This window comes from Mus caroli, unplaced genomic scaffold, assembly GCF_978045245.1.
Source record: "Mus caroli unplaced genomic scaffold, Mus_caroli_1 scaffold_3, whole genome shotgun sequence".
Lineage (NCBI taxonomy): Eukaryota > Metazoa > Chordata > Mammalia > Rodentia > Muridae > Mus > Mus caroli.
Genome location: NW_028227258.1, coordinates 78,788,991 through 78,805,471, shown reverse-complemented (window position 1 = coordinate 78,805,471; position 16,481 = coordinate 78,788,991). Strand labels below are relative to the sequence as shown.

General features: G+C 40.3%; 1 protein-coding gene across 1 annotated transcript in view; it reads left to right on the top strand.

Moving 5' to 3' along the window:
• Dchs2 (dachsous cadherin-related 2) overlaps positions 1 to 16,481 on the top strand; it is a 238,144-nt gene that overhangs the window by 183,922 nt on the left and 37,741 nt on the right. Inside the window, exons 11-13 of the mRNA XM_029475593.2 lie at positions 772 to 906; positions 1,324 to 1,533; positions 5,838 to 6,695. Of these exons, the coding sequence (XP_029331453.1) occupies positions 772 to 906; positions 1,324 to 1,533; positions 5,838 to 6,695 (1,203 nt within the window). The remainder of the gene's footprint in view (positions 1 to 771; positions 907 to 1,323; positions 1,534 to 5,837; positions 6,696 to 16,481) is intronic.

Sequence of the window (16,481 nt, the reverse complement as noted above, 5' to 3'; positions counted from 1 at the left end):
AGAGGCAACTGAGCACACACACATCTTTATATGTGTGTCCTGAGGAAGATTGCACTGAATATCTGCAGACAGAGGCTTCCAACTTGCTTAGTAAGGTAATGGGATTAGACTAAGCCATCTCTATTTCTCTTCTATTTTCTTATTCTCTTGTTTGTTCTGGACAATTACAATGGTGTGAGGAGGAATAAGCAAGTGACTACTTACAACCACAAAAATGGGAGGAATTATTTTCAAGACACATAACAATGTGGTGTGGCGCTTCTCACTGCAGATAGGAGGCCGACTGCTAGGTTAAACACAAAACAAAGCAAGAATAACCACAGAGCAACTCCGTGGGCCTGCCGCCTGAGGTTGAGCATAAACACAGTCTTACAGCTGAGCACAGACTTTTTAAATAGAGGCCAATCTACAGAAATTGTCATCTGCCCCGCAAGTTCACAATTATGTCATTAAATCACAATCAGGGGTGTTAGGGGGAGTAATTAGGACTACGTTGTGGCGTTGCTCACTCCTAAGAAAAACTTTATGGGAAGGAAAAAATTCCAAGCATTCACTGTGGGTGAGTCTCATAAGGCTTTTGAAAACCAAGCATTTTGGCTCACGAGGCCTTTATTCCAGAAGAACTGACAGAGATATTGTCTTCTACTTTAATCAGAAGAGCTTAAAAAAATAATCTTGCTCTTCAGCCTGATGTATTCATATGAAGATGAATATATCATTTACCCAAGGAGAGAAGTGCTAAGGTTTGCTTTTTTTTTTTTTTCCCTTAAGGAGTCAATTCCAAACATCAGTTTGAAATCATGCCAGGGCCTGCCTTTGGGTTGTTTGAGATCAATCCTGACACTGGAGAGGTGGTGACAGCTGTCACGTTTGATAGGGAAGCTCAAGGAATCTTCAGGCTTCGAGGTAAGGGACTGCCCCACCCCCACCCCCAAAGGATTATTGGTGAGATTTAGCATTTCTTTTGTAAAGTGTTTATTTCCTTAAAATGTACATATATGTGTGTGCCTGCTTGCCTGGATGTGCACCATGTGTATACAGTACCCAAGAAGGCCAGAAAAGTTTGTCTGATTCCCTTGAATTGGAGTTTCACTTAATGTGGGTGCTGGTCTGACCTCCAGGCCTTTGGAAGAAGAGCAATTTCTCTTAACTGCCGAGCCATTTCTCTATGTTGATATTTAAGAGTTCTGTAAGATGCCTTTACATGAATGTGATCAACCCAAGAACACCCAGTCAGTTCAGTCTCATGCTGGGTAACCAGAATACTATGTCTAAGGTATGTATTAACAGCCCCACCCCATCCTCCTCTGTATTCCACAACAGTACTAGTGCGAGATGGTGGTGTCCCTTCATTATCCAGCACTGCGGCCATCATCTGCACCATTGAAGATGAAAATGACCATGCCCCGGAGTTTATTGTCCTCCATCATGACATTGAAATCCTAGAAAACCGAGATCCAGAGGTTGTGTACACTGTGTTGGCTTTTGATATGGATACTGGCAACAATGGAGCTGTCACCTATCACATAGCTGGTGAGTACTGGAGAACCAGCATTCTCTCTGGGTACTGATCAGTGATGCAGATGGTCTGGTGTTGGTGTCTGTTGCATTTTCCTACAAAACCCACACTGCAGCTCCCCTGCTCCTGGGCTTCTGCCTCTGCACACAGCCACCCCGGACCCTCCAAATTCTCTAAGGTTGTGGTCTTGAAAGCTCATTTGATTCTATGCCAACACTAGGGAAAATACAGATAAAACAGACGGCTTCACCCTATGTTTGTTTACTTATGATCACTTAGTTTATTCTTTGTATATTGAGTTAATATTTCCTCTATATCCTGTCATAATTTACTGGAATGAAGTAAAATTTTATTCTTAAATCAATTATTGTTACTACAGTATCTGGAATTGAGTATCTGCATATATTGAAATGGAAGAGACTTTAAAAATTTTGTAAATATGGAATCTAAACTTGAAAGTTATTTTAAGTAGAGTTGATTATTGAAAGATTAAAGTATCAAAGATACTGTCCAAGTTTTCTCTAATGGTTTATTAAAAACAAAATATAAAATTGTGTTGGAAATGTATCTATTAATATAAGTGTTTTTCTAGTTTATGAATTTGTGATTTTCTCCCTTCCTTCCTTCCTTCCTTCCTTCCTTCCTTCCTTCCTTCCTTCCTTCCTTCCTTCCTTTCTTCCTTCCTTCTTCTAAAAGTTTCATAATGTTACCCAGGTTAGTCTTGAGATCCTTTACTCAAGGGTTCTGACCCAGCCTCTTGGTCTGCTGGGAGTATACCTTTTTGTTTTTGAGAAACGGGTGATAATAAAGGCGAATATGGGAGAGCAAACCTGTATTTATGATCCTAGGCATCATGGTTTGCTTCTCTGTTGCTGTGACTAACACCATGACCAAAAACAACTTGGAGAGGGAAGAGTTTATTTCACCTTGCAGCTTACAGTGCATCATGCACAGAAGTTGAGGCAGGAACTCAAAGCAGGAACCCGGAGGCAGACACTGACTCAGAGACCTTGGAGGAGGATGCTTACTGGCCTGCTCCTCATGGCTCACATTCAGTTCCCTTTCTTATATAGCCCAGGACACCTGCCTAGGGTCAGAACTGACCACAGTAGTGGTCCTCTCATATCAATTGTTGATCAAGAAAATGTCCCCATAGACTTACATAGAGGCCTGTCTAGTGGATGGCATTTTATTCATGATGTTTTCTCTTCCCAGATCACCCTAGTTTTATGTCAAGTTGACAAAAACATAACCAACACACTAAATGGGTTCTCAGGGAAAACACTTGTAGCAGTAGGGCAAACAAGCTATGCATCTGGGACCTGCCTCAAAGCTATTTGTTTACAGACTCTCCCTGGAAAACTTCCCTTTATGCCATCCCTGACACGCTCAGACATTCCTTTAGGAATGATTGCTATAAACATCATTCTTTTCATTTAGTCTTTCGTAGCAGTAACATGCTATTTGAGACAATCAACTTGCAAGGGACAAAAGTTAGCTGGGCTCCATCTTCAGAGCTTTCAGTTTATGATGGATTGGACCATTTCTTTAGGCCTGTAGTGGAATATTATGGCAGCTACATAGGGCAAACTAGACTAGACCTGCTTGCATTGTAAACTAGGGCACAGGAGTAGAAAATGTAGGCTTCCACAATCTTCTTTAGGGGCACATTCCCCATAACCTACAGACTCACCAGACTCATCTCTTTTTTTCTTAATATTTTTTATTAGGTATTTTCCTCATTTACATTTCCAATGCTATCCCAAAAGTCCCCCATACCCCCTCCCACTCCCCTACCCACCCACTCCCACTTTTTGGCCCTGGCGTTCCCCTGTACTGAGGCATATAAAGTTTGCAAGTTCAATGGGTCTCTCTTTCAAGTGATGGCCGACTAGGCCATCTTTTGATACCTATGCAGCTAGAGTCAAGAGCTCCGGGGTACTGGTTAGTTCATCATGTTGTTCCACCTATAGGGTTGCAGATCCCTTTAGCTCCTTGGGTACTTTCTCTAGCTCCTCCATTGGGGGCCCTGTGATCCATCCAATAGCTGACTGTGGGCATCCACTTATGTGTTTGCTAGGCCCCGGCCTAGTCTCACAAGAGACAGCTATATCAGGGTCCTTTCAGCAAAATCTTGCTAGTGTATGCAATGGTGTCAGCATTTGGAGGCTGATTATGGGATGGATCCCTGGATATGGTAATCTCTAGATGGTCCATCCTTTTGTCTCAGCTCCAAACATTGTCTCTGTAACTCCTTCCATGGGTGTTTTGTTCCCAATTCTAAGAAGGGGCAAAGTGTCCACACTTTGATCTTCGTTCTTCTTGAGTTTCATGTGTTTTGCAAATTGTAACTTATATCTTGGGTATTCTAAGTTTACATGCTCCACTATGTTCATAGCAGCCTTATTTATAATAGCCAGAAGCTGGAAAGAGTCCAGATGCCTCTCAACAGAGGAATGAATACAAAAAATGTGGTACAATTACATAATGGAGTACTACTCAGCTATTAAAAAGAAATGGTTGGACCTGGAGGGCATTATCCTGAGTGAGGTAACCCAATCACAAAAGAACTCAAATGATATGTACTCACTGATAAGTGGATATTAGCCCAGACTCATCTCTTAAAGCCTCATCTCTACATTGTTGTGTAACTGCATCACCTTAGAGGCAAGTCAATTCACTCTTACCTTGATTCCTCAGTCTTGCTCTTAAAACAGAAACCTGACTCCTGGCTCTGCCTAAATTCCTTCCAGTTCTCCTCTTCACGTTCTGCAATGAAGTACGGCCATTTGAGGTTTGACCCTGCTTTCCTCCAAAAGTCATGCCTTCACTAGTGACAACACACTCCTTACACGCTACATGCAAACTCCAGGGAAGCCAGTTTTCTTTTAATTGCTCCAAGACACGTTCAGTCTTTGCTTTACACAGAATAGTCTTGCTTCTTCCCACGTAAGGATTAACTTAGGTGTTATTGTTTCTAATAGCATTTTGATCCCATGCTAACAGGCTATACACAGTTGATTCCTGACCACCTGAATGTGAGTCTTCAGAGAATACCCTAATGTCTGTGTCCCAACCTACCCTTCCTTGATTGTAAGGCCTTGGAAGCACAGTTGTAGCATACAATAAGAGGTCATCTGTGTCACTTACTAGGGCTATGAATGTTGGATGAATTGGCTTTCTCAATCAAAAATATCACACACTGTGTCTATCCCTATGTTGGATGTAGACTAACTGTCTCTTATAAATAAAAAGTCAGGATTCCTCCCTGAGCACGCACACTAGCTATTGTGATCATTTTCTCTGAACACTTAGTTCCCATATGCTTTAAGTGCTTTCAAACTAATAAGAGCCCATACCATTGAGCTTGGTACTTTGATCCTATCAGTCACTCAAGAATATGGCCATGAGTCTTTGAACCATTTTTAGATTCTGTAACCTACCAGATGGCTTTGAGACATTTTGTCTTTGTGCTCAATTATAACTTTTATTAGAGTTGGTACCATGGGCGATAGTAAAGAGCACATTTTTGAAAGATACAGAGAGGAGTTAAAATATCTTGATGAGGTCATGGAAGAACTGGGCGGATGTGTTGCCGACTCCCACAGAAGTGTCAGGACTCACACAGGCAGTGCCAGGGATTAGAGAAGAGATGAACAGAGAGGTGGTATACAACTAAAATAAACTCAGCGGCCGGTAACATTATGGAAAATGATTACAACTCACCTGCTAATTTCTTAGAGTGTTTTAAAAATAGATTTAGTTGTTTCACATGTATATGTATGTATGTATGGATGGATGGATACCCCTGCATGCAGTACCTGTGGAGGCCAGAAGGGAGCATTGCATCACATGGAATGGGAGTTAAAGGTGGTTGTGGGCTCCCATGTAAACACTGGGAGCAGAACTGGGGTCCTCTGAGAGAGCAGCAAGTGCTTTTAACCACTGAGCCATCTCTCCAGTGACTCCTCATGTTAATTTTTGATTGATAGCAAACAACAAACAAATAAAGCAAACCAAATGGACATTGTATACTGTTTCTTACCCCTGCCTCTTGTTTTATTTTTAATAAAATACACATCTAAATGTTATGGGGAAAATGTATCAATACAAAGCATTTTATATTCAATTGTTGTAATGCTCTGAGACACACATTTAGAAGCTACCAAGTTTGCCCTGTTCCATTGTTCTCAGTACTTAAAAAAGAGCTAAGATACAACAATCAGTAACCAATCTCAATGACTAAATAAGTGTATTAGCTATCAAGGGGTTATTATTTTCCCATTTCTAATAGATCTTCAACTATTTTCTGTGACAGAAGGAAATACCGATGAATATTTTGCAATCCATACAACCTCAGGAGAACTCTCAACCACTCGTGCTTTGGACCGGGAGCAGATCAGCAATTTTACCCTCACTATCCTGTGCTCAGACTTGGGGAACCCGCCTCAAAGCTCTGCAATCCAGCTGCATGTTAGAGTTTTGGACGACAACGACCATAGCCCTGCTTTTCCTATGCTTCATTATCAGTCCTCCGTAAGAGAAGATGCGGAAGTGGGCACCGTGGTTCTGGTGCTGTCTGCCGTGGACAGAGATGAGGGTCTCAACGGGCAGGTGGAATATTTTCTTATGGAGGAAGCTTCCGACGCCTTCACTATTGATCGTGTAACAGGGACCTTGAGAACTAGCCATACCCTTGATCGAGAAGCCAGGTCTCAGCACACATTCCAGGCTGTAGCCAGAGACTGCAGCACTCAAGGTGCCAAAAGCAGCGTGCTCTCCATACTCATATCCGTCATGGATGCTAACGACAACGATCCTGTTTGGGAAGAGAACCCAGTTGATGCTTTCATCTCCCCCATGCTGGCCCTAAACCAGACCATTGTTCATCTGAGAGCCAGTGATCCAGATGCAGGGCCCAATGGAACTGTTACTTTTAGTTTTGCAGACCGCCAGTCCGTGTTTTCCATCGATGGATATACGGGAGAAATTAAACTGCAGCAGAATCTGTCTTCAGAATACTTTCCTATCTGGGTGCGGTTATTGGCCACAGATCAAGGGACCCCGGCAAGGACAACCATGGGTCTCTTGGTTGTCCACAAGGAAGGAGAAGGTATGAAGCTGTCCTTCAGCCGCTATCTCTATACAGGACTTGTGACTGAAAACTGTGAGCCAGGTGAGTGTATCCTTAAGTTTCTTGTGTGTTGTACAAATTAGGGCACAATGCAAAAGACTACAGAAGATTGCCATTGCAGATTCAGTTGTAAGCCTAGGAGTCTAGACAATTCTTGATACTGGGAAGCTATAATCAATGGGATTGTATTAGTTCTCTAACACTACAGTGAAACACTTGAACCAACTAGCCTATTTAAACAAGACCTCTCTTTTGTTTAGTTACTCTGAAAGTTCTAGGCAAAGCTAAGTGGCCCTGCTGTGTTGGGTTTCTGGGAGGTCAGTATTATGGTGGGAAGGTAGAGTAGGAATAGAGTCCTCTTTCACATCCCTAGGACCCAACAGTGAGCCACAGGCTTGCCACCATTTCCCAGAAGTACCATCACCTTGGTTTTTCACTGAGCTGTTAACATGGTAGACCTTTGGGAAACATCCACATCCGAAGTATAGGCATAGCTAATGTTGCCCTTGTCTGAAACAAGATATCAGGGTAGAATATAAGAAACCAAAACCACTTCTAACACTGTGCCTTCTTACTTAAGACTTGACTTAAAAAGCTAAAGGATTGACATGTCAGAAGTCTCTATCCTTCTAAGCCCATGTTTTATTAATTCCTTATAAGATTATCTTTTTAGTTCTATTTAATATTTGGAGTTAAATTCGATGATTTGTATTGTAAAAGCAGCTGTTAGGCAGCACTTAATATCCTAATAATGCACTTCTGAAATTGTACGCTTCAAGGAAGCTAGTTAGCACTTATGCTGGCAATGCAGGTGCCTGGCATCTGTCAGTAGCCAGGTGTAATGAGTTGTGGACAGGCTTGTCCTGGAAGAATACACTTGACATGGGATGGTGTATACAGTGCCAGCTAGAAGGTGGACTAAAACCAGCAGATATAACAGGAAAGGGAAAAGAAGAAAGAGAGAAGAGCAGCTTGGAGAGCCGTTGAATGTGATCAGAGCAAGTAACCGGATGAGGAAGGTCCCCTGGGTTCTCTGATAAGCACGGGCTGTGTGCATGAAACATTGATTGACATTTTTCAGCAGCTGTTCCTTTTCCTGGAAGATTAATTTAATACAGACTACAGCGATATCAAACACAAGGAAAAGATTTCCCTTATTGATTGTTTTCTGTTCATTTTGTGTTTCAGTAGGCTCAAAATATTGCAGGTTATCAATCAGTATTAGAATGACCTTAATGCAATTAAATGTCATTGTATAACTTCCAGAACGACTTTTGTTCTCTCCCAATGCACCTAAGACTTAAACCTTTGTATTCTTCAAATGAAAAGTATTAGAGAAGTTTACATTTCCCATAGGTCTCTCAAACATCGTATCAGTAAGAGATACTTGACATGGATTGTTAATCTTTAGTGACTTATTGTGGGTGTTATTGTAAATCACATCACATTAAGTTGCTTTGCGTTTTGACTGTTTTGTTTGAGTGTATGTATGTGTACCAATTGTGTGTCTGGTGACCACAGAAGCCAGCAAAGGGCATTTGATTTCCTTGCCTTTATTATAGTTTTACTTTCATTTCATTAATTTTAGTGTACACAATAATGAGTATTACCAAGACACTTTCATGACTCTGTCATTATGCCTTGATCATAGTTGCCTCCCACTATGCAACCCTGTTCCCCTTTCCCACTTTCTCCTCTCTCATTATGCTCCTTCCTAACCCCAAATGGCTACCCTCCTGTCCTCTGCTTCAGGCAATATACACATGTACACAACATACACACACACACACTCATATGCATATATATATATGTATATATACATATATATATATATATATATATATATATATATATATATGTGCTGCTTGTCACATTTAGTTTTGTAGTCTGTGGGGTAGGTAGGTTTTCCCATATTTCAGAGTGTCCCCAGATTGTCCATCCTGGGGTAGTTAATATTTAGGTTGAGGGGTGTCTCCTAAGTAGGTTGGGATCTATACAGTAGGCTTGTCTCCTATACCTTCAAAATCCAGTAAGCATTGATCACCCTTCTTGAGGATGTAGTTCTGGGTGGTAAGTACCATCCTCTTGACTCCACAGTTGTAAACAGTGGGAAGGTGGCTTCTGAAGTTGATCTGCCTGTTGACTCTAGGCTCAAGATTATCAAACTCCCAGGTTAGTCTCAGGTACTGAGGTCATCTTCTACTGAGGGCTAGACCACTTCCCTGAACATTTCACTGCCTTGGGCCTTGTGCTCATTGCCCTTTTTTCTTTGCCCATGTGTGATCCTCCCATTCTCTACGACACTTCAAAGCCTCCTCTCATCAGGATCTAACCTGTGGTTGCTCCTTGTTCTTAGGCTTCTGGGGTGGCTTAGTTTAGACAATAGTATCTCTCTCAAAATGGCCCCTGGCCACAGCTCCTGAGAGCCATGGAGACTGACAAAATAGAATTCCTCTCTTACTAGAGAAATCTCTAGAACCCTTGCCTGGATTTGAGGCTTCTAATAGTTTGTGCTTCTACCTGTGATTCACACTGCTGGTCTCCTCACCTGGCCATGTTCACCAAGCTTCTGCTTGCTCTCACCATGCAGAGGGGCAGTGCACCCAGAGCCCCAAGTTCTTATGTCTTTTCCCAGATCACCCTTTGGTTTCTTTATACCTCTCTGCTATCCAGTAATTCCCTTTATGGATTTCCAATGCTCTTCCCTCTTTCTTTCTTTCTTTCTTTCTTTCTTTCTTTCTTTCTTTCTTTCTTTCTTTTTTTTTTGAAGAGAGCACATTTTTTTTTACATGACACTGAGACAGCTTCTAAAGTGATGTCTTACCAACAAGCTCCAAGTCTCTTCAAACCTTAAGAAGAAACCACTTAGTTAATCACAATGATTAAATTCACTAAATGGTGAAACGGGCTTCTCCCTGTGTCTGTTTCCCTTTTCATACTGTGGAGATCCCAGTGAGGATGAATCAGCAACTGTTGTCCTCAGTGTGGGCTCTTCAGAACTTCATGCATTTCTGTGAATTGCCCTGGGGTGGAAAATTGACATTATGAATTATTTTGATACCCTGTCTAAAAGTTAAGTACTCAAGACTTTGGAAAACTTGAACTAATATTGAAACATGATGACACATGGGGGAAATCTGACTAGTAAAATATATTTAATATTATAAAATAAGTAACCCATTTAGATCTGGATATTTTGGAGGAGAAAATTGTCTCCCAGCACTTTGGCAGGAGATCCAGTGAGCTGCTGTTCTCCATTGCTGGGCAGTGTGGACATGTGACACACATTATTGAGGCAGGGAGGGAGAGCCTGTCATGGCTCCACCGCTCATGGTGAGCGAGTTCTCTTTCCATAAAGTGGAAGCAGTAATGACTTCCTCACAAGGATGCTGCAAGGATTAAATTAAGCTGTAGGAGGATACCAGTCATCACTTTGGTTGTTATTGTGGCTATTTCCCTTTTGTCTGAAATCTCAACATGAAGTTTATAAAGTTAGCAGGGTTTAAGTTCTAACTGGAGCAAAGAGTTATTACATAATGGTTGTATGATCATTGTGAAGTGTTTGCAGCTTTTAAAGCTCTGCCATCTGGTTCGTTTTTCTGAACAAACTAGATAAGAATTGTATTTTCCAAGGAAATAAATTACCCCATAAACAAGAGTAGGCAGTACCATGTCACTGGGGACTTTGGAATGTTTATGACAATGAAGGAACAATATTTCTCTCATTCCTATTTCATTACTTGGGACCAGTCTTGCATTTGAGATAGATTTCATAGGAATCAGGACCATTTTCAATATAGATCTCCATACCTCATCTGTGATCTAAGAGAACTCTGTAGAAGACAGATGTCTTAGGCGAAGTTCAGTTTCCTCAAAAGGTTCATACTTCAAAACAGTCTTCATGTCTGCGAATGCATACCAGCCCCCTCGGGTCTCAGCCACGGAAGGTCAAGATCTTATCCACTTTGATTTGCTATTATTTTCTTCCTTTGAAAATCATTTTCATTCATTCTTATATGTGTACAGTGTATCCCATTCATAGCTACCCTTCACTTCTCTGTCCATTTTCCTCACTACCCTCCCAGTTTTATAACTTTTTAAATTTTAATTCCTATTATTATCATGATTATTTTAACCCACTGAGTCCAATTAATGTTGCTTATATATGAATGGCTATGAGGTTATCTTCTGGGGCACAGCCACTTACTCCAGAGATAAGTGACTTCCCATCCCCAGGAGCCATTAACTGCTAAAGCTCCTTAGCTAGGGATGGAGTCTAAGAAGCCCTCCCTCATCCACGCTGGGATTGTTTTTTACTTTTATTTCATGACTAGGAGTATTTTACCTGCATGCATGTAAACTACATGTGTACAATGGGAGCCCATGGAAGCCAGAGGAGGGTGACTGATCCCCTGGAACTATAGTTACTGACAGTTTTAAGCTGTCACGTGTGTGCTGGCAATAAAACTCTGGTCCTTTGCATGAGCTGCGAGTGTTCTCAGTCACAGGACCATCTTCAGACCTAAATGGTAGACTTTTTAATTGGCTTGATGATGTAAAGGGTAACCCAGTCTCATTTTACTAACCTAATATGGGGTTTCCTTTCTTAAGAGTGGGACTTCACCAGTCTGAAACAAACATATACACCATAGTGCCATTTTTTTAAATATGAAGAATAATTATTGCTGTGTGGATTGAAATAGCTAAATTGAGATGACAGGGTTTCTCTCTGTAGTCCTGGCTGGAACTCACTCTGTAGATCAGGCTGGCCTTGAACTTATAGAGATGCCAAGGCCTCTGCCTCCTAAGTGCTGGTGAAAGACTCTAAGACTCCCAAGGGGAGACACCCACTCAAGCCTCGGGACAGCCGCGCACCCAAGAAGACACTGAGACTAAACTTAAGATGTAGAGAGTAAGATTTAATACAGCAGCAACAAGAAAGCACATAAAAAGCACATAAACCAGAGCTCTATAAAGCAACAGCAAGCAAATACATGAACTAGAGCTCTGGGGTCGAAACCCATACACCCAGCATGGTGTAGAGGAGATTCGACGACCGGCCCAAGTTTTTCACAAGCTTTTATAGGAAGGAGGCAAGGGGGGAGCAGGGCAGGGAAAATACAGGTTTACGTCACTAAGAGATTCAGCCAAGGGTTTTTTCAAAGTGCTTTTCGCAACCGCGTCCCACACTTTGGCCATGTACTTGATTCATTGGAACTGAGGTTTACTCACACCCTTATCTCAAAAATGTCCCTGGAACAGTTTTCATTTGAGAGGGGGTCGGACTCCGGTGTGAGAGTTCAGAATGTACTCTGGGGTGAGAGTTCTGGTGGTCAGTAATTTTCCTCTTTCACTGGGATTAACGGTGATGCCACCACCACCTGGGGACATAGTGCTTTTTAAGACACAGACTTATCAATTCAGCTGTACTTACAGACACTTAGGGAGTCTGAAGAAATTATTAGTACATCTTCCCTGTACCAAATTCAGTGAGTATTTTGAAGGTAGACCAACCCAATGGTGTTATTGATGGAGGCTCCAGGGGGATATGATTCCAGGGGGATGCCAGGGGTCAGAAGAGGGAGGTGAAAAGAAAATCTAAAGTAACACCTCTATTTATCTAATTTCTGCTCCAAAATATCAAGTGATTGCTCACCCACCTGCCCTTGGCCTGGTTCTCAAATGCTATCTTCTGAGGTGTGGTACCCAAGTCTCCCCATTTCTACCTCCTTTATAGATGTGTTATTCCTCCAAGGATTGGTATAAGCTCTATTCAAATGAATATTTGTTATCCTCAGTAAAAACACCTCATCTTGTGGTGGTCTTTTTTATTATTACTGGTATAGTCATTTTTTAGTGAAGGTCTATTAAAAATTTCTATTTCTTTTTTTTTTTTAATTTCTATTTCTTTATGAATCAGTCTTCATATGTTGTAAGTTATGAGAAATATGTGTTCCTTCTAGGAAACATAATATGTTGGCACCATTGTTCATAGTTATATTAACTGCCTGCTATGGTAGTAACAACATCTCCTCTTTTGTGTCTGACTTTTGTTGAATATTTTGTCTCTTTTGTTCGCTTAGTCTAGCTATGGTTTTTCAATTTAGTTGGCCTTTTTAAAGAAAATTAAAATTTTTCCTTTCAATGATTTTTCCAATCACTTCAGTGCTTTTCTATGTAGTTTATTCCTGCTCTGATCTTTATTATTTCTTTCCTTCTTCTAAGATCAGCCTCACTGTCTTCTCTTCTTTCCTTGTGACATAACATGGTGGCCTGTCATTTCTGTTTCTAATGTAAGTGTTCTCCATCAGTCACTCCGTAGAGCCATTTGTGCTGCACCAAAACTTTTATTGTGTGGTCTCCTTTTCATCTCAAAATATTCTCTTTCTAGTTTCCTTTTATTTCTTTCTTGGTGCATTGGTCATTCACACATTTGGGGATTTCCCAGCTTTCCTTTCACCAGTGCGATGAAGTTTCACTCTATAGTGGTTGAGAAGACTAGAAAATATTCTGTGAGTACTTCAGAAGGATGTATGTTCTGGGGCTTGGGGATAAGGTGTTCTGTAGATGTCTAATAGATTTGTTGTCTATGGTGTTATTGAAGTTTACTGCTCTGTTTTCTCTTCTGTCTGTTAGATGTTTGAATTATTCAAGGTAGAATACTGAAATCCTCTCCTATTTTTAGGATATATATACACATATATATGTATATATGTATATATATATATATATATATATATTTACATATCAGTCTACACTTACCTTGCCAGGTAAGTTTAGCTTTCTTATGCTTTCATTCACTGCCCAGTGTCCTTTCACATTTACTTTACTTGAAGGACTCTGTTCATTGTACCTTACGAGGCAAGCATAGTGGTCATGAATTGCCCAGCTTCTGTCTATCTGGAAAGATCTGCTTCTATTTCATTTATACAGAGCAGTTTTGATGGAGTTTGAATGTCCAACAATTGTTCTGTTTCCCAGAAGACCTCACAAGAACTGAAATTGCAATCTGAAAGTTATAGGACTCCAGGAAAGCTCAGAGCAAAGGATAGTCACATTGAAATAACCAATATGAATTATTTTATTTCACCACAGATAAGCCCTACCCCAATTTGTCATAGATCAGCTTAAGTGACAGCAAGCATCCAGATTGAAAAATCAAGATTACAAACTCCCAGTGGTAGTGGGTGTGAACCAAAACATGCAAACCTTTCTAATTGGGAAATTATAAGCACAATCTTAAGAAGACACTATCAGAAAAAGTTTCTGAGCTTCTCAGATTTGCTGACCAGGTTGATGGGCAAAGCTTTCCTGTACAGAGCCAGTGAGTAAAAACTAAGGGTGACTGTTCTCTTTCAGTTGCACACAAATGCCCCCCACCTCACTAAGCATACAGAGAAATGTGGCACAAATAAAAAAAATAGAAATTTAAAATCGTGCAATTATTCTCAAGAAATTCAGTCAATACATTACAAGGAAACACAGACAACCAAATGACATCAGTGAAAAGTTATTCATATAAAGAATCAAACAGAAATTTTAAGGTTTACTAATACTACAACTTAATTGAAAAGTTCACTAGGGAAATTCAACAACAGATTTGATAATGCAGAAAAATTGGTGGAGTTGGAGGCAAGCTATTAGTAACAAAGCGAGACTGGGATCTCTAAAAGTCCAACAGAATCAGTGGATACCATCAAATGAAACAATGTATCTATTATGAAAGCCATGTAAGAAGCCATTAAGGAGACAAATGCAGAGGCCTCCTTTAAAGAAACTGCAGTCAAGAACTTTCCAAAGCTGAAGAAGGGAATAGAAATGTTAAATGTGATAAGCTCACCAAATAGATTTAGGGTGAAGCAAAAAAGCCTCATAGCAAAGTCATTAAAATCAAGCTGTCATATACTAAAGAACAAGAAGTCCAAAGAGTCATGGGAGACAAGGGATGCATCCTCACTAAGGAGCACTTACACCAAGCAGGCTTCTCCGCAGGGTCATCAGGGGTCAGAAGAAGGTTGAAGAACACACTCAAGTCATTGAAAGCAAGAAATTGAAATTATCAATAAAAGATACTGGAACTGGCTAAACTGCTCTTTATAAATGAAACATTTGAAATGCATGTTTTGACTCAGCCACTGATAATATTTTTATTGCTTATGAGTAATGAGCAGTACTCAAGAAGTGCTCATGTACTAGTTTGTAAATAATGTTTGCAAATTGAAAGGTCGTAGGCAACTGCACAGCTTGCCATTTCTACCTTGAAGTGCAGTGCACAGCCATTCAAGTTTACCCCTATGGGCAGAGAGAAAGGCAGGTTAACAATGTGGCGGGAAGCAGGATCTAGAAATATGAAGGCCTTTATTTGCTCTTTGTAAGGGATGTTTCACATTTAAACTCTGTCAGAGAAAGAAAATACATAAACACTCGTGGCTCTCCTAAGACTTTAGCATCCAGTGTGAAGGGTTCTTGTTGAATGAAATTTCTCTGGGTTACAGTTCCATTTGACACTGTAAACATTTGATTTGCAACAGAATAGGAGTTTTCCTTCTACATAAGAGAGGCCATAGGGATATTTTCCAGTTCTGTGGTCATAATTGGTTTTTTACACACAAGAGATATTCTCAGTTTTTTTTTAATTGGGCATGGAAAAAGCATTCTGTCCCAGGGAGAAATGAAGGCCATCACAAGGGTTGTACATCTTGCCTGCACAGTTGTTTGTCTTAGGATTGACATTCTTATGAGTATGTGGCAACATAGTTGCAATAACATTTCCAGTACTTAAAAGTTGAATAAGGATGCACAGAACTGTGATTGAGCTGTATCTTTGAAGAACACTGCAGTATACATGTATGTATGTGTGTATGCATGTGTATATAATATTTTAATATTATTTATAATACAAGTATATATTTATATTATTTATAAATATATTATTTGTATTATAATTTATATATTATTTATAGGATCTAAAAATATACATAATTTTGAGTTGATCCTTGGAACCCACATTTGAAAGGAAAGAATATATATGTATAGAGAAATGTCTCTATCTCTATCTATCTATCTATCTATCTATCTATCTATCTATCTATCTATCTATCTATCTGTGTGTGCATGTGTGCCTACATCAGCTTATAGAAAGGGAAGGCATTGTTACAGGAGCCACAAGTGCCTGGTGATGTGTAGTACCAGAACCACCAGTTACGATGCAATTGAAGCGTTCTCAACACTTGTAGTAATTCGATTCTACCACTATTATTTCATTTGTTTCCTTGTTGCTAAATAACTTTGTAAGTGGTTTGGAAAGGAGAGACATTTGGAAATCTAGATTAATGGGATTTAAACGTTGTCAGGCTTTCTGTTAAGTGTAACATTTCTAATGAGTTGTGACTCAATCTGTCCTGTTGGCATATGCCTCTGAACCCCAGCAGAAGGACCTTGAGGCAAAAGGGTCACAAGGTCTACAGAGCTACAGAGAGTTCACGGTCAACCTGGGTAACTTAGTGTCTTTTTAAAAGATGATCTCTGGGAGCTGGGGATGCAGCCCAGTGTTTGCAGAAGGTTTTGTCTTGTGTGCAAAGCCATGCTCACTCTCCAAGGACAGCCTTCCTACCAGCAGATGTACAACAAGAGAGGCATAGATTCTGTCTGGGCTTTACTAGATTTTTGCCTTTTATCAAAGTCAGTTCTCACTGAAGTTTTGACTTTACAAACTTAGGTATTTATAAAAATAGATATGATCTGAGTGCTAAGCAATAAGAGGATTCTAGGTGAAAATGCTGTCCGTTCTCGGATCTTTTGTATTCTCTATTCTTTAAAAAATATATA